This window comes from Taurulus bubalis, assembly GCF_910589615.1.
Source record: "Taurulus bubalis genome assembly, chromosome: 15".
NCBI lineage: Eukaryota > Metazoa > Chordata > Actinopteri > Perciformes > Cottidae > Taurulus > Taurulus bubalis.
In genome coordinates this window covers 13,003,254-13,028,419 of record NC_136603.1, presented here as the reverse complement: position 1 = coordinate 13,028,419, position 25,166 = coordinate 13,003,254, and the positions used below count along the sequence as shown (strand labels likewise).

General features: G+C 41.3%; 1 protein-coding gene across 1 annotated transcript; it reads right to left on the bottom strand.

Annotated features, from left to right (window-relative positions):
- Positions 1 to 1,942: 1,942 nt before the first annotated feature.
- hat1 (histone acetyltransferase 1) lies at positions 1,943 to 12,910 on the bottom strand. The gene is made up of 10 exons (XM_079231317.1): positions 12,844 to 12,910; positions 12,635 to 12,710; positions 11,232 to 11,352; positions 7,418 to 7,594; positions 7,149 to 7,270; positions 6,440 to 6,544; positions 5,976 to 6,082; positions 5,311 to 5,462; positions 4,132 to 4,248; positions 1,943 to 2,562 (listed from the first exon to the last, which is right to left on the bottom strand). Exons 1-10 carry the CDS (start codon positions 12,902 to 12,904, stop codon positions 2,392 to 2,394), a joined length of 1,209 nt encoding a protein of 402 aa, XP_079087443.1. The 5' UTR covers positions 12,905 to 12,910; the 3' UTR covers positions 1,943 to 2,391.
- Between the last annotated feature and the right edge of the window lie 12,256 nt (positions 12,911 to 25,166).

The following is a 25,166-nucleotide window of genomic DNA, read 5'->3' as shown; positions in this document are numbered from 1 at the left end:
ATTCCCCACTAGCAGGTCAGTCGGCTGAGCGTGTGCTGTGCAATGTGAAATGTGCACTCAGAGTAGAAAAAAACTAGAGAAAACTACAGTGAGAAGAGGCCCCTTGTGGCCACGAGTGGATTCAATCAATCTGAATTAGAGATGTGAAGGGTTCCAAGGTTTTGTCTTGTTTCATATGAAGAGGGAGAAAAAATTGAAAATTGACCTGGCAGCCTTCATTTAGTGACAATGTGCTAAAGTATCATAAAGTATGATGGGCATTCATCACAGTGATCTGCACAAGCGCGGGCAATACAGTAGCACAAAGGTTTTCAATTGAAAACCATAATACTCATTAGAGTAACACTCAACATCAGCGGCAATCAGAAGTTGCATTAGCCATGAGAGGGTGCCTGGACAAAATGGCATCCCTAAAACGGCTCAAATATATAAAACACATACTGGAAAATGCATTAATCAGGCCAGCTTCATAGCAAGGGAGTATGCACTAATATTTAGAATCCTATATGATATCTATATGTCTCCTTAATTTATGAGGCCTTCAAGGGTCAAACTGTTCAGTTTCTATAGCTCTGACTAGATTGACTACTCAAAATCAATGATGTTTTATCTGCAATTTCACATTATTTATCAGGAAAAACGAATACTCTCAAATGATAAAAAAAGGTTTTTGCAGCAGGACAGGCTCATTGTACATAGCTAACGGTACTACTACTAGCCTACAGTGTATGTCCAAAGTTGTTAGTTACTCCAGAAGGAGCCAAGCAAAGACTACGTTTAAAAACACATTTAAAAAACTGCTTCAGTCAGAAAGAGGTGAGTTTACTAGACCTCAGTCACACGCTCATCTCTGCTCACGGCTACATTAACCATAACGGACATGTTGGCGATTATGTTGCATTGGGGGTAATGGAGGCTTCAGGTTTTGACAAGGAAGAAGAATGCATGGAATAAAACCATAGAAAAAAAACTCTGGTTGAAATATCTTAACGGACTGTTTGAAGGATCGTAGTGGAATTTGGGTACAAACCTTTATGGTCCCAAGAGGATCAATCCTATTGACTTTGGAGAAGTCAAAGTTTTCCTTTATTTGGTGGCAAAGTAATCTTATAACTTTGGTGTTCCCCAGCGCCGTCACTATGGCTGACACTTTTGAGTCAGAGTGAATTGTCCGGAGAGATGGATGTGAAATTTGGTAGAAATTAATTTTCTCCTCAGGATGAATCCTAATGACTTTGGTGAGCCACTTACATTTCCTCTCATCATTAGGTTGTCACTATTGTTTTTTATTGAAAAATCTTGGATGAAAGCCATTTGGTGGAACATTCTTGTTCCCCAGAGGATTCATAAAAACATGATCAAGACCTTTTATCTTGAGACATCAGGTCTTGCCAATATTGTTCAATACTTTTGGTTTATGATAAATCACCTGAAAAACCAATGTCAATCTCATCGTCATCATCTTTTAAGCTAAATAGCTAAATATTTGCATGCTAATAGTCTATACCGTTGAGCCTGCTAAACATCAAAATGCTAGCTTGCATTATCATTGGAGGCCAGTAGCAGCATTTAGCTGGGCCGATGTATGTACAGCCTCACAAAGAAGCTAGCATGACGGCCTAATCTTAAATCTCGTTTTTAACTGTACATTTTTAATCTTAAAATGTATAAGTGTGGTGGAGTACTCTTAAGCATGCAACACACTAACGGTTTGAATACTTGACTGGCTTTTACATTTCCATAGTTGTCTATTGATATTAATGTTTTTATTTTCTCTTTTTTGCTTATTTCCTTGCATTTACATTAAATGCAAGAAAGGTATTGTTATTTAATGTGTTGCAGAGTGAAACAAATCTAAATTAAGAAAAGATAGAGTTCTTATTTTACATTTTTTTATATGCAACAAGAATCAAACCATTTCAGCAATATACAAAACGTTCTTTTTTATTTTCAGTATGAAGTGCTTCAAAACACACACTTGGAATTGTTTTGACAAAAGATCTTAAAAAATTGTCTACAATGGAGAAGAAGCAGGATTTCTCGGCAGGGCCTCCAATAACCTGTGAAATGTTACGTATCAGTTGATCCCACACAATGAGATTACACTCATGGGACAAACGGTAAGTCAAAACCCTCCATCTGCACCACTCTCCTCTACTGTATCAACATCAGCTGGGAAAGAGACGGGGCTTCTCCACTGCTATATCTCCACTGACTCGGCCACAATAAATCTGTAACACTCTTAATTAAAACAGTGATTTTGTTACATCAGGAGAGTTTATTCTCAGTTGCAGCTAACGTCTGTGGTGATGTGGACTTTGTACAGACAGGGCAGACCACCTGTATGTCTGAGAGGGGTGAGCTCCAGGCCGGCAGCATTTCAGAGTCTGATCAGGCCTGTGTCGCAATCCTCTCAATGATTCTCTTGTAGTCTTCCACAACAACCTGGTAACTCTTCTCCAGCTCCTCATGCTGCGTCTGAGTGTCCATCTGGTCCATGTGGGACACCAGCTCCTCCGGCCGCAGGCACTTCCTCATCTTCGTCAGCTCCCTCTGATTCTTCTGCACAACATGAACAGCACAAATACACACAGGCAAAGTGTTAAATCAGTTCGACACTTCCTCCAAAGGCAAATCACCATTCTTAGTAATTCAGTAATCAGCAGTTCATAAAAAAAAAGTCATAAAGGATGCTTTAGCTACAACTAATTGGAGAAACAATATATTGTACAATATTTATAAAGGTTATGGTGAGAAGAATAATCATCATTACTGGTGGATTATGTATCTGATCCCTAACTTCAGCTTTGACTACTATTTGGGAAGTTACCAAGGGACAATATGAATTACACACTGAAAAACATGTCCATACTTCATTCCAAGTATGAACACCATGTTTTGTGACAACAGTTCTTCTCACCATCCTCATGTTGTTGTGAAAAACCCTTTTGTCTGGTGTATATACACTCAACAATAACGATCTAGGTTCAATTTAATGCTGGTTTTGGCAATTTTATGGGATTTGTTGACAATAAGCAAACAATAGAATATCAACAACAGTATTATTCTTTAATAGAAAAAAAAAAAAAAAAAAAAATCCTGCACGCATATACATGCAGACGTGGTCACTGGGGTCACGATAATCCCCCTCACATTCACAGAGCAGCGGCTTCTGCCATTCGACTAACTACATGCTAAATCTCCTCAGGGAAGGAAAAACGCTCTGCATCTGGCCACCAGATCTTTCCGTGCCGTTCTCCCAAGGAATTCCTACTTCCCGTTTCACCACATAGGTCATTTCCACGTCAAACGCTGCTTTTTTTTTTGTTTAAACATGTGGTTACCCTGCTGACAGCAAATTCTCTAATGGCTGGTATGCAAAGTCTCAGTGAGCAGCTCAAACATAAAATGTCACAAGCAAACAGGATGTTGGTGCACACAGATCTTACTCACTGACAAGTCTGGTGAAACAGAATCAGACAAGCTTATGATATTCTGTTCACTCGGCTTAAGCTTCTTACACTAAATATAACTGAAACTCAAATAAAACCTGCCGAGCGGAACATGAGAAAATAACAAAAGCGATTTTATGAAATTGCACTATTTTCCTGATGAAGTTTGAAAAGCACCGCAAAAGTAAAGTTACAGAACTCTGAATAGAGACAGCTTTTTGACAAAGTGTTTCAAACACACTTTCACAAAAAAATATTTCTCCCAAAGAAATGCAAATCCTAACTAATGACATGTGCCTGAATAGAAAAAAGCTCCAGCAGCAGCAAAACCACAGACGCCTGGTGCGCCCTATTCTGGATGCAACAATACAGCACTAGTAATCTATCAATTTTAACAGGACTAAAGATCATTTTCTGCTGTTCTAAAAGCTAACATAATAAACAGTGATAACATAGAGCTGTAAGCTCCATATTGTATGCCACACATGGGGTCCTTTGCTTCCTGCATTGAACGGCTGTAATGTTATGCTAACAAAAGGTAGCAGCATCATATCAGAATTATTTAATATAATGAATCAACAAATCACTTAATCGGAAAATCCTTTGTTTTAGTATTTACATTTTTACTCTCCAAACGAGCGTGTGAACCAAGCGGAAGCTGTGATGATTAAAACCTCACCCTGTATGGTCCAAATAGCCTCTTCTTCACCTCCAAACGGTACTCTCTCGCTTTTTCGGCATCACTCATGTCCGTTGCTCTCAGGCGCAGGATCTCATACACTCGCCTCGCATGTTTCTGTAGAAACAGGGAAATAACGTTATTAAAATATTTTGGGACTTTGAAATGTACAAAACACAAGTGTGCCTCACTGGGAGCCGAACACATTTTACAGCACAATGGCTACAGGAAGTTGTAAGGTGGTCAGGGCTTACAATAAATCAGACCTAGTTATCTGTTCCGGACAACAACCGTTTTCTCAAGAAAAGCCACCCAGCAATCAATTGACGTCAGACGTTCCATACAATGATAACTACCGACAATAACAAATAATAATAACAAATCAAATAGTATTTAAGGCAAAGCAGCAAACGAGGATGGTAAACATAGCAATACTAAACGTTTTACATGTCTGGAGTATTGAACATAACGATTGAAACAGTGGACAAGAGGGATAATACAAGTTGGAATCTGACTTTGTTAAAAACTGAATTACACAAAATGAAAGAAGAACTTTAATAAATTCTTATTTAACTAACAAGAAAGAGTGAATTCATCTTAGTGTTAAAGTACACATGCACACCACAGGAAAATGTTCCCTTTCAAATGAAGTAGAATATGATTTAAATATATGGTAGTTTTAGCAATTATGTGGTTATGGCCATGCTTCTCTTGTCTCAAAAGGCTGCATTTTCATCATGGGCTTATTTCACTGATATCGGCGAGTGAAACGATCAGTGAAGGCCTCCATCAGCTACAGACCGCGTAACCCTCGTGGCCAGCGAGCTGAACATGCAAGCACACTGAAGCTTAAAGCTAAGGACTCAATGTTGGAGCAATTTGCATTTACGGCGCAATTTGGTTTAATTGTGCATTAATTAATGATATAAAAGACAAACATTTTGATAATCTGGTTAATCTAGTTTCAACATCTAAAATGTGATGATTTGCTGTTCTTTGTTTTATAAATGACTACAATACATATTTTGGGGTTTTGAACTGGGACAAAAACTTATAAAATTATAAAAGACATCACTTTGGGGGTTCTAAAAAACTGTAACAGGCTTTCCCCACTACTTTATAGACAAATCTATTTATTGAACACAGAAAAAAAATAATGCTTGCAGCTTTATACATCACCTTGTTGATTTTCAACTTGTCTTGTGCCTCTTTGGCCATGTCAGCCGAGAAGCCGAGGTGCAGCTTGTCCACAGCGAAGGACTGCAGGCCTTGACAAAACTTGACCAGCACATAGTCTCTCAGTTTCACGTAGCTCTCAGAGGGGTCTTCAGCTGATTGCAAACACCATCACACAATTCAAAATAGTTAACAGTGCTTTTCCTTGCAATAAACTTGACACGTATAACTTGTTAGTATAATTGTTAGTGTATATAAATGTTTGTGTTGGAGGAGCAGGGAAATCTTTTTTTGGTCCTATACTTTTTCAAGAAGCCAATTATATTTAAGAATGAAGAATGTCCAGAAAAACTGTTAACAGGAACGTTCTGCCTATTCACTTGCTAAATGTTAAGTTCTTCCTTAAAAAGGATTCCCATCTCAAAGGATGCCTCTTTAGTATTCATCCTCTGTCTCCATGCAAAGAAACTATTTCGATCCGACTAGTTTCAATAGAGCCTCAGCTCGTTCTGGTATCCACGACAGCACCCCAAATTAACTCAACCCTTGGATCGACCAAACTGCAGTAACAAATCATGTAAACTGTTTCTGGGAGGCATGAGCATTTCAGAGTAAATGTTTATCTATGCTTCTTCGATGCAGTAAATGCTGAAAGTCATGATGCTCACCTGTGATGTCTTGCACTTTGGGCAGGCTGCAGTAAAATCTGTGCACTGCCTCCAGAAGCTGAGCTCCATGACCTTCTCCTTGGAACGGAGGCAGGATCAACATTTGGCTGTTTAGTTAAAGGGCAGACGTAAATGACGTTAATGTTCCAAATAAGTCTGAAAACTAGTTTATGTGGCGTGTAGGTGGTAACTCAGAGCAGAAACAGAAAGTATTTGATTCAAAGCAGGAATTAATAGATTGTTATCCTGATCCATCAACGCAAAACATCACATCATAAGCTTATCTATAAAGTTGTTTTCAGATACAAATCACCCTGGATTGGTAATGAAACAAAATCTGGTTGAATGGTTGGCTATATAAGCCAGTAATTTGGGCTCTTTGGGAAGAGGATAAAGAAATGTATAATTTTCCACTCCTTTTTTATACAAAAGAATGGGAAGGCACGTGCTGCCCCAGCAATTACCTTACACGTGGTCGGGTTTTGTCTGGGTACACGTAGTAATTATAAACTGTCATGTAGCCAACAGTTGCGTAGAGAGTCTCCCCATCTTTATTGTACTTTTCAAATCTGCAGATAAAACACAAAGGCAAACAGGTCAATTACAGGCACACTCCCATGCAGTGTCCATTTTAGCCTCTCTGCTCTCATGCCCACCCCCAACCCCTCAGCCCCCTCCCCCGGACATCAGCATGTTAGAGCAGCCAGGCCCCGATTGGTACACCTGCTACAACCTGAATACATTATGCACTTAATTGGAGTACTGCAACTTAGAGGAAGAGAAGGGGTTGGAGGAGGGACTGAGCTTCTCAAAATCACTTCAGTCCATTTTCCCCATTGTCAGTATTAATAGTTGCCAGGGTAAAGAAAACACTGGCAGAGGCTCTTTTTACTGTTAAGACATTGTTCAGTGTTTCAAAAGACAACAGTATTCAATTCAGCTCTTGCCCCTGAAAAATTTGAAAAGGGCCTTTGGCACAAAGGAAGCTCTTGCCTGATCAACAATTCTCCTACAGAGGAAATATAATCAAACTGGCCTGGTAATTGGTCACAAGCGCCACAAAGGGGGGCTTTGTTTTTCAATGACACAAGAAAGGCTTTAGGGTAGGGGTGGGCATAGAGGAGGGTGTGTGTGGGGGGGGGGGGTATGATGTCAATTAAGGAGGGCACTCACACAAGAAAGAAGTCCCAATGATCGTCGTCTGCGTCGATGTAACTGGCAGTCTCTATGAACCACATGAGGAAGGTCTGCAGGCGCTCGTGGTACTCTTGGAATCCGGGGCAGGTGATATCAGTCTGGGGCGAATACGGCAAAAACAAATGTCTGATATGGTTTAGAGTTCAATCTCATCCCTGTCATTAACCGTCAGAAGTAACAGCAATAATAAAAAATGTACAAACTGATATTGTAATATTTGGTGAGGCAGCAAGTGATGTTTGTACCTTGTGAATCTGGTACGTGAGTTCTCCTGCCTCCTCGCTGTGGACAGTGTACGTGTGAAGCTGAGTGCCGAAGGGCTTGAAATTGGCTTCTTTCTCCAGCAGTGAGATGAAGTCGTCAGTGTTGCAGGTGAACCCAGCGGGAACGATTTCCCGGATCTTTCCCTCGATATCATCTGGCTAGATAACACAATGTGCATACATGTAATCATTCAACCAACCAGCAAATCAGATGTAAAAAGAACAATCATTCTTGTATACATTTGTAAGATTTATTTCCATAAATGTGCCCAGCGAGGTATTTTCTGAAAAATTAAAATGTTAACACAGATTGTATGTTAATATAAAAAAAGGGAAAACATGCAATTAATCATATAAAATGAATCAGGAAGCATACATGTTTTGAGCCAATGAAAAGAAAACCATTAGGCAATTAAAACTGTCAGCTGAGCAGAGATCACAGCGGCCCCCTCCCTGGTGAAAAGACCACTTAAATAGGTACATTTAGTACTTAAGTTAAACCATGAATATGTGATGAAGTTGCCACAATAAACACATTTCTGCTTCTCACTGGGAAATAAAATCTTGTGAATTGATCTCAACTTAACAAACCTTTGGGGCATCCATAATAGAGGCCTCTCCTCTAATCCTGCCAAGTGAACCCAATCAAATGAATTTGCCCCTGCGTTTTTCAAAGAGCCTCAGAGACAAAGGGGCTCTACCCTTGGACTTTTTACTCAGTGCAACCTGTGGTTAGTTCAGCTGTAATGTTTGCATTGTATCCATTTCCACAAGGATTGACATGAGAACACTTTGCTAAGCAGCCCTTTCACACCATTTACATGTGTGATGGGCATTATTTCAGCACAGAGGCCCTTGCTGCTCAGCATTGAAAACTGGGAAATGAAGAAGGTCTGAGCAAAATGCACTACAAAAGGCTAATACAACATACTGCTAATTCCCCCCCTTTCAGACATCAGCTAATATCTAACTGGAAGTAATGCACCTGCAGCTGAATGCCTCTTAACCATTGTAATTGTTCAGCCACATTTCTAAGGAACAAGGACAATACTTAAAAGGCCATGGACAAACAAGTCCCTTTGTCAACGAGCACTCTTCTACATACTAGACACTAAATTGCACAGCCTTCTAGAATAGATGCCTTAGTTTGGGATGAATATGACTTAACAAAGTACCTTTAGAACATTTTGTTAATGTCTTTGATTTCTAACAATAACCACAAAGGGAGTACAAACTATCTAATTTGTTGTGTTGGTGTATTCCATCTCTTAAAATCTACTCCTATGACCATACTACATTCAAAATCAGCAGTCATTTTTTAATGTTTAGAATAATTTGTAAAGCACTGCTGTCATTTTTTTTGTTAAAGGACATTTACACAGCCACGTCAATTATGAATGTAAAGGAAATAATAACATGACTATTGACTACTACGACTACTCAGTAGTTTCCAGCACAAAAGGTCTTGCACTATAAATCAGCGTTTTCTGTGAGAGGTGCAGCACTACGTGTTTTTGGCTGATTTAAAAGAGGAGAAGGTGATGTGATGATGAGAGTCTTGTATCAACGTGGCAGCTGCATAAACTCCATCTCTGCCTCCCCTCGTCTCTCACCAGCTGCACCGCACCCCGACCGTCCACATGCACTCAGAGACAAACACTCTTCAGATGCAGCCTGAACTCTGGTGCTCCCCTCACTCTCTACCTCTACACCAGCTGCACTCAAACCCTTAACAAGGTGAACACTTGTGGGTCAATACTGAACACTAAAGTAGTGGCACACACACCACATTTCAGTTTGAATATCAGCTCCAAACTATGTTCCCCAAAAAGTCTAATGGCTCTCTTCAGGTTTAAAAACAGTCAACCGCTTGCTATGGCAGTTTTTTTTTGGGAGTCAACAGAGATGAAAGTAATGTTGAATGTCTTTCGGAAGGAACCATCGATGTCAAATAGGGTCACGTATAATTTAAGTGCATCAAAAGAAACAACGAAACCTAGCGAGTTTACAAGTTTCTCCCGCTACCACCAGTTGAGCGCTACATTGTCCAGTGAGGGAGCCCCTGCCGTTTCCAGACAGGACAGATGTCCCAGAGTTGAATCATCTGACCTCAATAGGGGCCCTGGATAACTCTTGTATTCGTTTTGCATGTTTGCTGCATTGACAGCTTCGGGGAATATTCAAAGCTGCCTTTTGTGAAGTCTCGGAGAAGGAGCTAGCAGTTTATTAAAGCATTTCGCTTTACTGACCGAATTTGTCCAGATACGGGCTATTGATAATATGTAAATTCATGTCTGGCAATTTAAAAAAGGCAGAACGTTTTCATGCCAAGCAGTGCAACACACTGTCAAGGCGTTAGTGGAGAAATAATGTTAATGAATGCATTCGTCATTACAGAAAAAGGGTTGTCTCACATTAAAGCATAATAAATCTACTGAAGATCAGTTTACAGATATTCAGCCTCAACGATTTGGATTGTTGATGACTTGAGCAAACAATTTACTCCTGGCAATATATGTAGAAGATATCCAACCGTGTCACATTACTCCTCCTGCTGATTCAATCACACAAACTGTGGAGAAAAAAAAAAAAAAATCAATTCCTCATGTTAGACCCCACGTACAAAACCTTTTTAAAACCCTTCTCTTCCGTCAGGGAGGAGTAGGATTAGTGTACAGGCATAGGGGGCCACAGTGGGCTGAGATTTAGTCTAACAAACCAGGAGATCTCTTACAGGAATAATGCCACCACCCAGAGAGGCTCTCGGTTACTTCAGAACATGAAGAAACAGCACAAAGGTGTGGTGAGACTCACAAAAAGAGCACCTTAGGTCTATCGGCCCGCCGTGAAGAATAATAATTGATTGCACAATCCTTCTGTCATACAATTGTGGAGGCAACCACTCATTAAAGCTTCCCAGTACTACTTACAGTTTGATTTACTGAACCCCAGATTATTAAGGAAGTCTAGTGCTGTACTTTGATGTGCTGTTGAGTTTAGAAAAAACATTTTGACAAATAAAAATAAAATTAATTTTCACGGTCGCCGTTTTCTTCAGTTGCCAACATGCTACAATACATTTGAACAGTCTCCCCTTGGATTTAGAAAAAAACATAAAAAAAGTCTCTTTGATGTCAATGTAAAAACACATCTTAATATTAGATATTTTATTCTATTATTATCAATATAAATGCATATAAAAGTGTATACATGCAATACATTTAAAGATTATAAATCATTATTTATAATGCAACACAATTCATCAGCATCACAAACTGATAATAAAGTTGAGTCAACACCCCTCTAAAACGGCACCAGGCTTCATGGTGGGGTTGATGTGTTTGGCTTACATCAAAGATAGCATTTGGTATACATGCCGAGAGGAATCCCTTCCATGGATGTAGCGCCTTCAGAGTCCATAGACATGTGGGGGGCCTCCCTTACCACCAACTTCCTCAAGCTTCAGTCAGATTGCCACTGGGCCATTTTTTTTTTTATTTCTTTAATTATTTATCGCAATAAAATATATTTTTTCATCAATACATTGTCTCAACTTGGTCATCTAATAAACAGGAAAATGTACAGGGAGTGGCTTATTATTGCAAAAATGAACTACGACATGGTGATGCAGGAAGCTGACGCACTGTATATGATAGACAGCGCATCACGGCTACCAATAATCATTAGAACGAATGGCTGACAAGTATATTAAGCAGTGATCCTGTCACAGCACTCACAGTTGCATGTAAGGGTGCTAGAACGTCAACATTTAAAAACAATGAAATACATATCCTACCTCCACACAATCAAACATCTCAGTGACTTTTGAGGAATATTTCACTTTAAAGATGGTGCTCAAGTTTCCGGCAGTGTAGAAGAGCTGTATCTGAAGACCTTTGTATCCAAAAGCGACCTCACTGCGAACAAAGTGATTGGAATCATTAACAATCTTAGCAAGGCTAGGTTTTTAACCAGGTCAGTGACTTGCATTCAAGAAGAAATTTAAAAAGCAGCCTTTTTATGTAGTGTGCCGTCTAGGATAAATTAATATCACAGGGACAATAAAAAACATCTGATTATTCCTATTTAATGACATTCATTAGTGAATGATAAAGGTTTACTGTAGGTCTGGCCACTTATTTCACATAGTTGCATTGTTTCGCTCACCACTAAATCACTGGCAGTTTACGGCCAAATAGATTTTACCATTATGCAACTGTGTGATTGGGCTTTACTAGGAATTACGCTTGCTGAAATAATTAATGCCCCAATTACTGAGTTTCCTTTGAGCTGATTGCAAGTGGAAATAAAACCAATCCTAGTTTTGACTCATTTGGAAATGCAATTTAGAGCATAACGACACGCTACTGTAAGCCGACAGACACAGGTGTCACTGCTAAAAATGTAGTAAGTAGCAAGGTTGTGCATCTCATCAGGGTTATAATGTGACTCTTTACATATTTTTTTAGAGACCAAAATAGATATGCAAGACAGACCTTTGTTCATGTTCACGTTTTTAACTTTGCATATCTGAAACTAAACTTCCCTGCTTCCTCTACAAAACTCCCTATGAAACAGACTTGGTATTGGCATCTACTCAATATCCCAGGACTTTAACTGGATGGAGAAAATACAACATCTGAATAAATCAGACGATAACTGATGTGAAACATATGTGAAAACAGAAAATCTGTACTGTTGGCGTGCTTGCGCTAAGGATTACAAACATGAATGGCACATCTTTCTTTAAATGCTCAAAGCGATCAGCAGGTTACACGGAACAACAGGAGCTCAAAGGTCAGATGAATTGGTTTGGTAAAGTTGCTGAATCAAATCGCTGGCTTCATCAAGCCTACCGATTGATTCGGTAGGCTTTTGATTCACATTGATTCACAATGTGATGGAGATGCAATTTAACAACATTGGAGAACATGCCAAATCCAATACATATTCTGGACCCCATACTGCTGGATGCAGTAGTGCGTTTGACAGCTCTGGTCAAAGTTATGCTGGAGTTGTCACATCCATGGTTATTAGAGTAGCATAGCCCCTTTCAGCGTAGCTCAGTGAGTAAAGCTTCAGTTTCCTGTTGCATATTCACTTTTGAACATGTAATACAACGTCCTTCTACATTAACTGTCTCAAACCACCTTTTCATTCCACTAGGTCAGTAAGTAATGATGAAGAAAAAATACTCACTCATCCCCATAAATTTGGTGGCTGTACTCAGGGTGGAATGTTGTGCCATCATCCTCAACATCCTCCGGAAAGCGAACTGGGAGGAGAAGACAGGGTTCAACTAGTTTATGTGTAGGAAAATAAAAACAAAGTCTACAAAACATTGTCACTGAACACATATTATCATATTCAATTACAAAACATATAGACTAATACCAAAATAAACATACCCAGTTTCAAGCATATAGCTTCATTGGTGTCACACTTGTATTCAGCCAGTTTCTTCTCCATGGTATTTACTCCTGAGAACACAACATTAACCAAGTTATCTCAGTTGTAAACTAGAAAATTAAATTAGTTGTTTCTACAGAACAATTTTCTACTTCTCAATTTTATATTGAGAGGGTAATTAATCAATATGTTTCTCGTAGCATAACAGTGGAGCAAGTTTAAAAATAAAATTAAAATAAAGTTAAAGTTACTATTTTCAACGGATCACTTATATGTCAGAAGCAGTTTGACTCACACACTATATAGATTCTGATTTCAATTCAAAACACATTGATGAAGACAGTTGTGTGCCATGAACACCTCTGATAGGACAATAGTTACATGATTTTGAAAGAACTGGTAGACTGAGATGATGACGTAACCTAATCAACAACGTGTTCTGTCATCAGCAACAAGCAGCACATGCCGACCAAACATATCATCTCTGGACTCTATATCTCCCTTAATGACAACTTGTAGATACATTAGCGTCATCTCTGTTCTCCATGGAGTAACGTAGAAAGTGCTGAGGTCATCAATGGCGTGAAACAGAGCCTGTGTTCGGCCGATTTTAGCTTCTTTACAAAGACTGCTCTCACGTTACTAGTTATCCCTTAGGATTAAGTAGGTCTGGGTACATTGCGGTATTTTATGAGGGAAAAAGCATCAAAGCGAACGTAAGGATGCCAGCATCCAACACACTTGACACCCAGGCGTTACATAAACACACAAACACACTGTGACAGCCTGCTAGCATGCTACTAGCAGGCAGGCCCCTGCTGCTGCTTTACAGTGTAGCGTTAGCTTCGCTGAATTAGCCATGTTTTCAACAGATAACACGATATAACTACGACTCCACTGGCCTTAAAGCTGAGCCTTCGTCCGTAGCTCAGTGAATATGCATTAAAACCAAGAAAGCAGTATTATAGCATGAAAGCGTTTAGCCACTCACCCGCCATTTCTGCACACTGATGTGCGGAGCTGTGTTGTCCCAAAAGACCCGCGGAATACGGACAACTTCCGGGTCCCTGCGTTTCCGTGGAAACAGGATGTAGTTTTTTTGTTAACGGTTCCTGTAGTATTAAATAAAGCGCTATAAAACGACCGTGAAACGAGTGACTTTACCACATAATTACTGATTAAAGTGAATGAAATAGCAATTTTGAACTATTTCATTGGTAGTACGAGTTAAAGCTAAATACATTACTCTATGTGAAATACCAAAATACGAATACATAATCTGCCAATTATTCACTACAAGCGATTTTTTCAGGCAATTAATGCAGCATTAAAGGATTGGTCACTATTCTTTAATAACCAACTTCAAGGGATCCTTGCAAAATGTTCAGATATCAAGCTAAAAAATCCATTGTGAGTTTGACTATATTATATGTTTAGGCAAAAAGTAACCTTATAGACATAGAAAGACAAGTCATGATCAGAAAAAAATTAGTATACAGTTCATTTTGATGCTTAAAACACAGAACTATGAATTTGAATGTATCTGTAATTGTATTGGATTTGCTTACTTCAGGGCAGTTATTATGTTTTCTTCCTGATACCATTAAAAACATCAAGTGAAATGGAAATATTGTATTGTATTATACAATTGTAGAAAAAAAAACAATATATACGGGATACAATCCCACCTCACTTGGAAAATAAAGAAACTCTTTATTCAGAAAGTAAGTGGTTAGGTTAGACTACAGCAATATCTCAATAAAAAACAGAAACTTACTCTCCAGGCGAAAGTGGAATTGTGAACGACCCTCTAAGCCTGGGTAATGCTGTGCTATCATCCTGGCCTCAGCTATTCTGTCCTCCAGGTGCACCAATGAATGACCCAGTCATGTTTAAGCCACTGTAATTGTACCTACTACAGCACTAGATTATCCCTTTCCTGAACAATACCATAGCAAGGCAACCAATTGTGTCTGCATGGAGGCAATACATGCTGCTTGATCTGTGAACTTCAACCTACAGTTGTTAGTTGTTAGTTGAGTACAATAGAGAAGGAAATACAACGTTGTAGCGTTTAACAGTTTTGGTGCAGTCAATCCTCTAGTCTAGTAGACATTTTCTACAAAATTCGAGAGTGTTTGTCTGAATTGGATTTGCAGGATGTGTTATGAAGGTAGCAGCAGTAGTGTTAGGTGGCCGATCACTTTGGCCATTTATCATATGGTTGGTGGTTTTGTATGTTATATTGAGTGACTCAGAAAAAAAAACCAATGTGATGAGATGAGGTGTTGGAGGGTTAAATGTAATGCGTGGAATGCATGGAAAGTAACAAACTACATTCACTCAACACCTGTTGCACATTTAGTATTTTACATTGTGAGATGTATAAAACAGAATTAAATGCATTGCATTTAATTGATCCAATAGTTGTTATATACAACTATTATGTTATTATGGTTTTACATACAATACTTAGCTCATGCATTATGATTCAGTCCTGGAGGTTTTGCTGCATCTTGTAGGACTATAGCTAGATCACGAATATAAAAGTGGGTACACTTTCATCAATCATTTAGCTCAACTGCTTTACACTTTCATTTTTGCTTCACATTTGGTCAGTGGTGTAGTGGTCCCTGGAGAAGTAGGTATACTCTTAATTTTGCAATTTTTTTAAGCAGCCCATACAGCAAAGGATAAACGCCCTGTTTTATAAATAGTGACATACTCTATTTAGTTTACCCAAAAATGATTAACCTAGTATTATTTACACATTGCCACATGATTCCTGCTGCTTGACCTCAGGGAATAAGGATTATGAAATTACTGACCCAATACTGACCCACAGACTGTTAAGAGACAACTACATAATTATGCAATTTGAGTGAACTATTCCTTATCCTTACTCCCTCCACACAACATTGGACAACTATTCTCTCGCCTTGCAAGGTGTCCATATAGACCAGTAGTTTATTTTGTAAACTGTCTCTTGGAACAGCTAATTTACAAAACATAGTGTAGGCCAGAGTGTGGTACTATTATGAAACTAACATTACTTCACCTGGAGCAGATATTACTTGTCCTACACAGGTGGTGTTATGCATGAGTATAACATATATTCATGAGGCAAACACAGTTTTAACATTTATTTAAATAAATGACTTCAAAACTGAATTAGACCATGCATCCTTGTTCATGTTTCACTTTAAATTAAAAACACAAATCATCCTCTTCCACACATCAAAACCAATTAGATAAACTCAAAAGTGCAAAGTCCTAAAACTGAAAAAAAAGGTTTTCAACAGCTGAACACTATTTTAGCATACCTCTTGAGATATATACAAATATCACCACAAATATTTAATATCATCATTCAAATAATTCAACAATATATTAAAAACGATGTGTTACAAAACAACAATATCTAGTTAACAATGAACACAAATATATACATTTTACAACATATCCATGAAAACCACAGTGACTCTCAACCCAGTGCTGGATTTAAATAAGTGCTCATATTACAGTATATTCCAGACAGACTTGCTTTCTGCAGGGGTTTTCACACCGCATTGCCTTGAACGCATAGACGAGGCAGCACGGTGTCTCTTTAACCAGGTCCTCGTATACTTTTGAGGATCAAACATGGAAGTAGGGGGGGCATTGATATTAATCATCATCAAGTTTGATATGTTTGAGATCAGTAGGACAGCCCTCTTGTCTGAGCTTATATTGTTCATAAGGCTAAAGTTCCTCTCACACTCTGCTATGCTGACAGGGAATGTTTTCATACAGTTCATGAGTGGTTTTAGGTCCTTGGGCTCACTATTGGGCTCTTCCAGTAGGTCTCGCATCCCATTCAGTGCTTGGTCTGCACAAGTTAAATCGCTTGCACAGTCGCTTAACTTGTTCTTCACCATGGCGAATGCTGGGGTTTGATGGCCATTTACTCTGATCAAGGATGCTGAAGTCTTTGATGACCTCATCTTCAAAAGACAAGCGTTGCCCAAGATTGTTCACAAGGCTTTGCAAGAACTGGCCTGGGTTGATTGACTTCAGCTTTGCATTTCCTACCAGGGTTATAGAGCGATACTCCCCAGTCTCTTTTGCTTCTAAAGCTTCACAGTATTTTTCACCTGGACTCTCTTTGAATGACTGCATCACTCTGATTGAACATTTCAGCAGATGCTCTGCTCTGAGGAGAGTTATAGAATGAGCTTGAAGCTCCTGTGACAGTAGACTTAGTGCATGGAGAGTGTCATACATGAGCCCAAGGTCACAGATAAATTCAGGACTTTGAACACGATATAATAAACCTCTGTACATTTGTTTCTCTTTGGTGGACCTCATCTCATCAGAACACGCATTCTTAAAGTGCTGCACAAGACCTCCCAGTGATGTCCAAACAGCACGAACAGTACGAAAGCTATTGGCCACTCAGCATACATCCAAGACTCTGCCAATGCGAAGAAGTTGTGAGCCTACTTCAGCTGCTGCATCTTTGAGTTCACGTTCATTTTTGTTTGACATACTATACAGAGAAAATAGCTTCTGCATAAATATTTTAAAGTGATTGACACCCTGTACCTCATCAACTGCATTTGACACAGCTAGTTCAAGTCTATGGTTCATACAGTGCCATACAAACAGCTTTGGGAATCTCAAGGTCAACCTGGTTGCTACTCCTGACTTCTTTCCTAACATGACACTGGCTCCATCAGATACAAATGTCGCCCAGTTTTCACAAGGCCACTCTTCTGTAAAGTCAGCATTCGTTAAACAGGTGAGTAAAGCCTGCTCTATGCCATCTGCTCTCTGATTTTCTAGTTCAACAAGTTCAAGGAATATGAACTCAGGGCTTTCTTCTTGAATTGACGCTTTAACAGAAACTGCCATGACAGGTTTGTGACTTAAAGAAGAGGCCTCATCAATTAGGACAGCTAACTTAGTCGATGATGCTATTATGCTACTGACAATTTTGCTCTGCATCTCACTGGCAACATGTTGTATTATTTGTGTTGCACTGTAACGTGAATGAAGTATTGAGCCCATCTTTACACCATTCAGTTCCTGCAGCTCAATGAGGCTTTCATGGTCAGAAACGGGTCTGTTCTTTTTGGCCAAATGGTAGGCTGTTCGGAACACAGCTTCGGTTTCCTTCATGTAGGACTCAGTCATAACCTCCACTGCATTCTCAATGGCCGCTTCTTTCTGTTGTTCTGCCACCTTCACAGCTTGAGTGTGTGCCTTGGACAAAGCATGTTTCCTGACCTTATTTCTCAAGACTGACAGACTTGTTTCTCTACTTCCCTGAGAAGACACTTGCATTTCAAAGTTCATCCATTCTCTTGAGAGTGATACACCTTGCTCCTTGTTGATCCCAATGGAGTTCACACTGCTACTGTCACGGATCCTGCTTCACGCCACCTTCATCAGTCACTCCCTCCTCGTCAGCCCTCATTCCATGCACCTGGCCCATCCCCGTCTCACCTGTAGCACATTCCCTCATTAGTCTTCACTACTTAGGTCCCCTCACTTGTCCGCTGCCAGATTGTCTTGTGTTTTGGAACCAAGCTCTCCAGTGTTGTTGTGTCAAAGTCAAAGTCAGTTTTTTCCTGTCAATTTTGTGCAATGTGTAAACATGCAGAAGATTGATAGTATGTTTCTCTTCTGTCCAACATATAGAGAATTGTGCAATGTAATAATAATATTAATAATAAAGTGCAAAAAAACAGTTTAAAAGTTAAAAAACAACAACATATAACATATAGACAACATAAATTAGGAACTACAAAAAATGTTTAGACTGTGAAGGACTAACTATAAAATAAATGACTAACTCGAAGTGAAGTAAAGGATTCTGAGTTTGCTACCTCTGTCTCGTGAGTCGTGCTTCTGGGTCCTAGTCCTTCTAACCGTTACATTACAATCTGGCCAATTATGGACCCAGCACAACCTTCTGCAGCAAGCCGGTTCGAGAGGATCGAGAATGCCCTCCAGCAGCACGAGGCGCAGATGGTCAGCTTTGCTGCGGAGACACGGCAGTCTGCAGCAGTCCAGGAGCAGGCTATGACGGCGATGACTGCCCAGATGCTACAACTGACGACGGCCCTGACCCAGCTGGTAGCCGCTGCACCGTCTCCTGCCTCTCCGCCTCCGGCCTCACCGGCGCCTGTGCCAACACACGAGCCTCGTGTGGGTACCCCGGAGCGCTACACTGGAGAACCTGAGGGCTGCAACCCGTACATCACAAACTGCTCCATCCTGTTCTCTCTGCAGCCCCACACCTTCGCCTCGGAGGAGGCTAAGGTAGCCTTCACCATCAACCACCTGACTGACAAAGCGCGACTGTGGGGTACCGCTGAATGGGAGAGACGCACGCCGGCCTGCTCTTCGTTCCTGTTGTTTTCTGCGGAGCTTCGTAAAGTTTTCGGGGCGGTTTCCAAGGGCCCAGATCCAAGCGCGGGACTAGCGGAGCTGCGTCAGGGAGACTGGACTGTGGTGGATTATGCCTTGGAGTTTCGAACAAGCGCACGCCTTAGCGACTGGAACGAGGCAGCACAGTGCGAGGTGTTCTTGACTGGGCTAGCGGAGTATGTTAAGGATGAACTGATCTCTTTTGATTTGCCTGCCAGTTTGGATGGCTTAATAGAATTGACTTCCCGAGTGGACAGACGCATCCAGGCAAGGCGACAGGAGCGACGCAAGGGGGAGACAGATCGCCACGCTTTCACCCGACGTCGAGCTCCTCCGGCAGCCACCAGCATCACCTCGGCCTCTCAACCAGTGGAGGTTGAACCCATGGAGGTAGGGCGCACCAGTCTCACCCGCGAGGAGTGGGAGCGCCGTCGCCGGGGAGGTCTTTGCCTGTACTGTGGCCAGGCTGGTCACTTCTTATCCCGGTGCCCAGTAAAAGACATGGCTCGCCCGTAACAGGGGGGGTACTGGTGAGCCGAACCACAAGACTCTCTCCCAACCAAAGACCCCTTTTCCATGCTCAGCTGCTACTCGCGAACGGATCACAGACCCTATCTACGTTCATTGACTCTGGTGCTGATGACAGCTTTATTGACGAGGACTTAGCCCGTCAGCTGGGTATCGAGCAGGTACCGCTGCCATACCCTGTTCCTGCAAACGCTCTGGACGGTCACCTACTGGGGACAGTGACTCACCAGACCGCACCAGTTCATATGCTCCTGTCTGGTAACCACCTGGAGACCATTCGGTTTCTTATCCTGCGGTCACCCCAGCATCTACTAATCCTGAGACACCCCTGGCTCCGCCGCCATAACCCCCACATCGACTGGGCCACAGGGGCCATCATGGAGTGGAGTGCATCATGTCATCTGATCTGCCTGAAACAAGCTGCAGCACTAGGACACTGAACTCTCGGCAAGCCAGATGGTCTCTGTTTTTTTACCCGGTTTAACTTTTCCCTCTGTTACCGGCCCGGAACCCGTAACGTCAAGCCGGACGCCCTGTCACGCCAGTTTGTGGACAAGGGGGATTCCACCCCTGGCACTGACAAGTTCCTGTCTGCCCCTGTTCTGGTTGCCTCTATCACCTGGGAGGTAGAGGAGAGAGTCAAGGCTGCCCTGGAGGCCCAGCCCGGGCCGAGCTCCTGTCCCCCTGACCGCCTGTTCGTTCCCCAGACCCTGAGGTCCTCCAGTGGGCCCATAGCTCCAAGCTCACTTGCCATCCTGGGAGCCAGCGTACTAAGGATGCCTTGCAGCAGAGGTTCTGGTGGGCTACTCTGGAGAAGGACACCCGGGAATTCGTCAACGCCTGTCCTGTCTGCAACCAGCACAAACCCTCCCACCAGGCTCCCGCTGGTTTCCTGCAACCTCTGTCTGTGCGTCATCGGCCCTGGTCTTACATCTCCCTAGACTTTGTGACCGGTCTCCGCTGTCCAACAAGCATACCACCATCCTAACGGTGGTAGATCGATTCAGCAAGATGGCCCACTTTGTGCCCCTGCCCAAGCTCCCCTCGGCCAAGGACACTGCTGAGCTGGTTCTGCTGCATGTCTTCCGGCTTCATGGTTTTCCTACGGATGTAGTCTCCGACCGGGGTCCTCAGTTCAGGTCAGTCTTCTGGAGGGAGTTCTGCACACTCATCGGGGCTACAGCCAGCCTGTCATCTGGATTCCACCCACAGTCTAATGGACAGACTGAGCGCAAGAACCAGGAGATGGAGACAGCTCTACGGTGCTTGGTCTCCGAAACTCCAGCATCCTGGTCCCAGCAGCTCCTGTGGGTGGAGTATGCTCACAACACCCTGACCAGCTCGGCCACTGGAATGTCCCCTTTCCAGTGTGCCTACGGGTTTCAACCTCCATTGTTCTCGGCCCTGGAGAAGGAGGTTTCCTGCCACTCGGTCCAGGCTTTCGTCCGCCGCTGCCACCGTACCTGGGCCAAGGCCAGAGTTGCGCTCCTCAGCTCAGCCAACCGTTACTCCGCAGCGGCCAACCGGCGCCGCTCCAAGGCCCCCATCTACTGTCTATTGTCTTGTCTTGTGTTTTGGAACCAAGCTCTCCAGTGTTGTTGTGTGAAGTAAAGGATTCTGAGTTTGCTACCTCTGTCTCGTGAGTCGTGCTTCTGGGTCCTAGTCCTTCTAACCGTTACAGCTACAGACCAGACATCCTGTGAAGCATAAACAAACAATGTAACTACTGTATCCACAGCTGTATGTGCGCATGGTCCATTTCTCCCATATACATACAAGTACACACACACACAATATTAATGTGTGTCCACTGTTTCAGAAGCTACCCAAACTAACAATATACCTAAACTTACTCAGTTTTTTGTTTTTTGATCCCAACCAGAGGTTCTTGGATTTAAAATCCTCTTTTTGTTTGACAGTCCACGGGTCAGGCCAGTCATTATTGATGTCTAAAGGAAGAACAACAAAAGTAATTTAATTATAGGCTATAAAGGGTAACAATGACCACAGCCTATTCAAAATTGTAAAATTGTCACCCTAATAATCCGCTTTTTGATTTTAGCCCCCAAATTGTCAATTACACATGATGTAGCTGTAGCTTTATCAGTGGCTGTGTCAATACAAAGTGTGAAAACTCTTCTAAGAAAAGGCGTTATAACGTGACTCAATGTTGCACACAAATTAGACCAACACAGACAAACCTTGTGCCCTCTTCAACCAGGTGCTAAGTAAACAACAGAATAACATTTCCTTTCGTGAGGAAGAAGCACTTGTAAACTTTTATAAAATAAAAGTACCCGTTTTTATAATTTACCCAAATTCATGGATTCCACATGACACCCCTATGCTTAAGTGCCGCCATATTTGTGCCAGAATCTGGCTGTGCGTCACACAATGTCAAAATGCCCTTGATACTGTATGTGCTGTTGGCTGTAAAAACAGTCGCCAAAGTAGTCCAGATATAAGATTTTATTCATCCTAAAATTGGTAGATCGGCGGAATAAATGGCTGGCTTCAATTCGAAGGGACCACTGGCAGCCAACATCTACCCTCAGATTGTGCAGTCTCCTATAAGTTAGCACTAGCTACATTTTACCTCAATTTATCTAGCTAGTGCTACCTAGTTCTTTTTTTTTAATCTCCCTTTGACAGAAAAATGCTGACAATCCAAAACATTAGTTAACTTCAGTTGCCATAGCTACAATTAAGTTACAATTAAGTTACAATTAAGCAGTTAGCTGTGTCACGTCACCAAACACACAATGATCTTATAAAGTTATGTTAGCTAACGTTAGCTAGTTGCTAATGTTCTTTAGATTGTATAGTACCTAGCTGTGCTCTTGAAAAGCCTTCAGGCTATCTCTGGTGTATGAGTATGGATTTTGTGTACAAGATAAATGTCGGGAAAAGAAAGTTGGGGCAGACGCTTAGCATATGTTAAGGGACAAAATAAAGTTGAAAGTAATTAATATGGATCGCAGCCAATAATTGATGTATTTTCCAAACGTCTTTCTGTCTCATTAAGGTGTGCTGTGTTCATTGCCATGACTGTGTTTGCTATCATAGCTAACTAGCTAACTAACACCACTAGAATCAGAAAATACTAAACTTAATAATTCTACATTTTAAAAACTATAAACCGAAAACAAAATCTTATCATATAGAAGTGAGACCCACCGTTGTTGACGTCTTCATCTCCTTCCCTGTCGGCATCCTCTTCAACGAGGGAGGGGGACGGAGTGAGCGCGGGCGCTGGGCTGATGTTAACGGAGCTAACAGTTAGCAGCTCCGGTGTAGCCTCACTATCAGTAGCTGAGCTGCTGGCTGATGTAGTTTCGCGAGGACGTTTGAAATTGTAAAAAGAAATTGTTGTTTGAATGGCTCGCTTCATCTTACCTGTTCGTTTTTGTAAAGGGTAATAATTCAAAGTAAATTAACAAATGTGTCTATAGGCAAAACGTTGTTGCTTATTAAGACCCGCCCCTACTCTGCCTCTGATTGGCTTATCATCAGTTCTCTCAACTCGCGCTAAAAACCTAACCAATCTAATCAGCGCAGGCATCGAGTACTAGCCAATTAGAGGCAGAGTAGGGCGGGTCATGACTCGTGCCTTCACCATGCTATGAAATAACATTGAGCCACTACTACAGGGGTATTCAACTCAAATTCAATAAGGTCCAGTTCGAGAGAATTTCCTCAAGCAAAGGTCTGGAACATCACAATAATGTCACATTTGTGCTATATGATTTTGTGCTATATGTATTGAAGTAGCCAACAGTTTTAACGTCTGAATAGTGTCAACAAATGACTGTCAAATTCAATAAAGTTAAATTAATTAACATCTATAATATGTATTATTACAGATGTCCCATTTAACTGGAATAATTATAAATAATACATTATCTAATAATACATACAGACTATATCAATTAATTAAATAAATAAAATAAAGTCGTTAATTTCAGAAATATTAATTTAACTGAATTGTCATGCAGCTTCAAATTCAGTTTATTCTGGCGTCAAATGATGTCAATCAAAAGAGCCAAGATATTATATTCTTGTCATCTAAAAAGAGAAATGTGTGTGCAGGGCCTTTACCTGGTTATTAAACCACTTGTTTCAGCTCATTTCTCCTCTGTAAACATTATTGTTGGTCAGTTAGTTCATGTATTAGGGTTCTGTGATCATATTAATTAATGTGTTAGGGTTCTGATCATATTGGGCTTCTAGGTTTATTTTTCTGTGCCTTAATTTCGGATGCGAGTCGGTCCGTGTGCTTTGTCTCGTACTGGCGCTTCACATCGCTGATTTTAATATCGCTGAACATGAGTCGTACTGTTCTTGAACTGATTGTGGGAATAATAAACATATAACAGTCTCTCCATTCTTGGTTAAAGGCTCTGGTTAAGCGGCCCACATTTCTCTTTTTGGAGCGCCAAGTGATATAACTTCTCTGATTCACGTACTTTTTTCAACTATCTGATCTCTCTCCTGTCGCTCCATGTGTGTGAACATGGCACAAGAGTCGAGGGCGGGGCTTAACGGAATACACACATGTGATTGGTCAAGTGTGTGAAAGGATATACAAGGCGTGTGTTTCCTAGACCGCTGAACTAGAGCCGCAAAGGCAGGAAAAGCTGCGCCGGTGAAATAGAAGCGATCCATCAACAGTTAATAATTCGGAAATAATAATTGGATTTCGGTCCAGGGTCCACAGACAACGGCGACTGAGTCCGGACCCGGACCGCCTGTGAGCGACCCATGCACTGCTAAATAATGCGCACCAGGCACCAGCAGTGATTGAGAAATGGGTATACGCAATGCTGACTGAAAAATAAGTGGGTATACGCCGTATACCGGCGTATACTCTGGACTACACCACTGCATTTGGTGACTTGAGTTAAGTTTAAAATAAAGTGTGCCACTTTAAGGGATGACGTATATGTTGGTTATTTTAGATTAATGTCCACTTCTTTTGCGACATTTTATATACAACCTATACATTAGAAATGATGCATATTAGATACAATTAATTCAAATATGAGTTGCAGCCCTATTACTCAATTCGTTTTCTGAAGCAAAGTTAAACCTTTTTATGATTTTACCATTGCATAATTTTTCACACGTTTAGTGAATGCATCCAGTGTTTATTGAGACCTCATGTCTATATATTATCCGCAGGTACAGTGCATCGTGTCCTCGTGTGACCCGAACAGACCGGAAACGCTGCAGCACACATCTCCTGACCAGAGTCTCTCTGTCTCTCGGCTGCTCCTCGGACGACACACCGCCCTGGAGTCAGAAAAGGACAATACTTGGCTAAATATATATTTGGCGTCTCAGACCTCGGCGGTCCTGTCATGCCCGCTGCATCCTCCTC

Bases quoted from the DNA above. Each gene is read 5' to 3' on its own strand.
- hat1 (XM_079231317.1), bottom strand. From the start codon at position 12,904: ATGGAGAAGAAACTGGCTGAATACAAGTGTGACACCAATGAAGCTATA. The intron at 7,271-7,417 runs GTACAAACATCA...TATTCGCCCCAG, and splicing joins TCACGTACCAGATTCACAAG to ACTGATATCACCTGCCCCGG. The intron at 5,463-5,975 runs GTGAGCATCATG...GTTTGCAATCAG, and splicing joins CAAAGTGCAAGACATCACAG to CTGAAGACCCCTCTGAGAGC.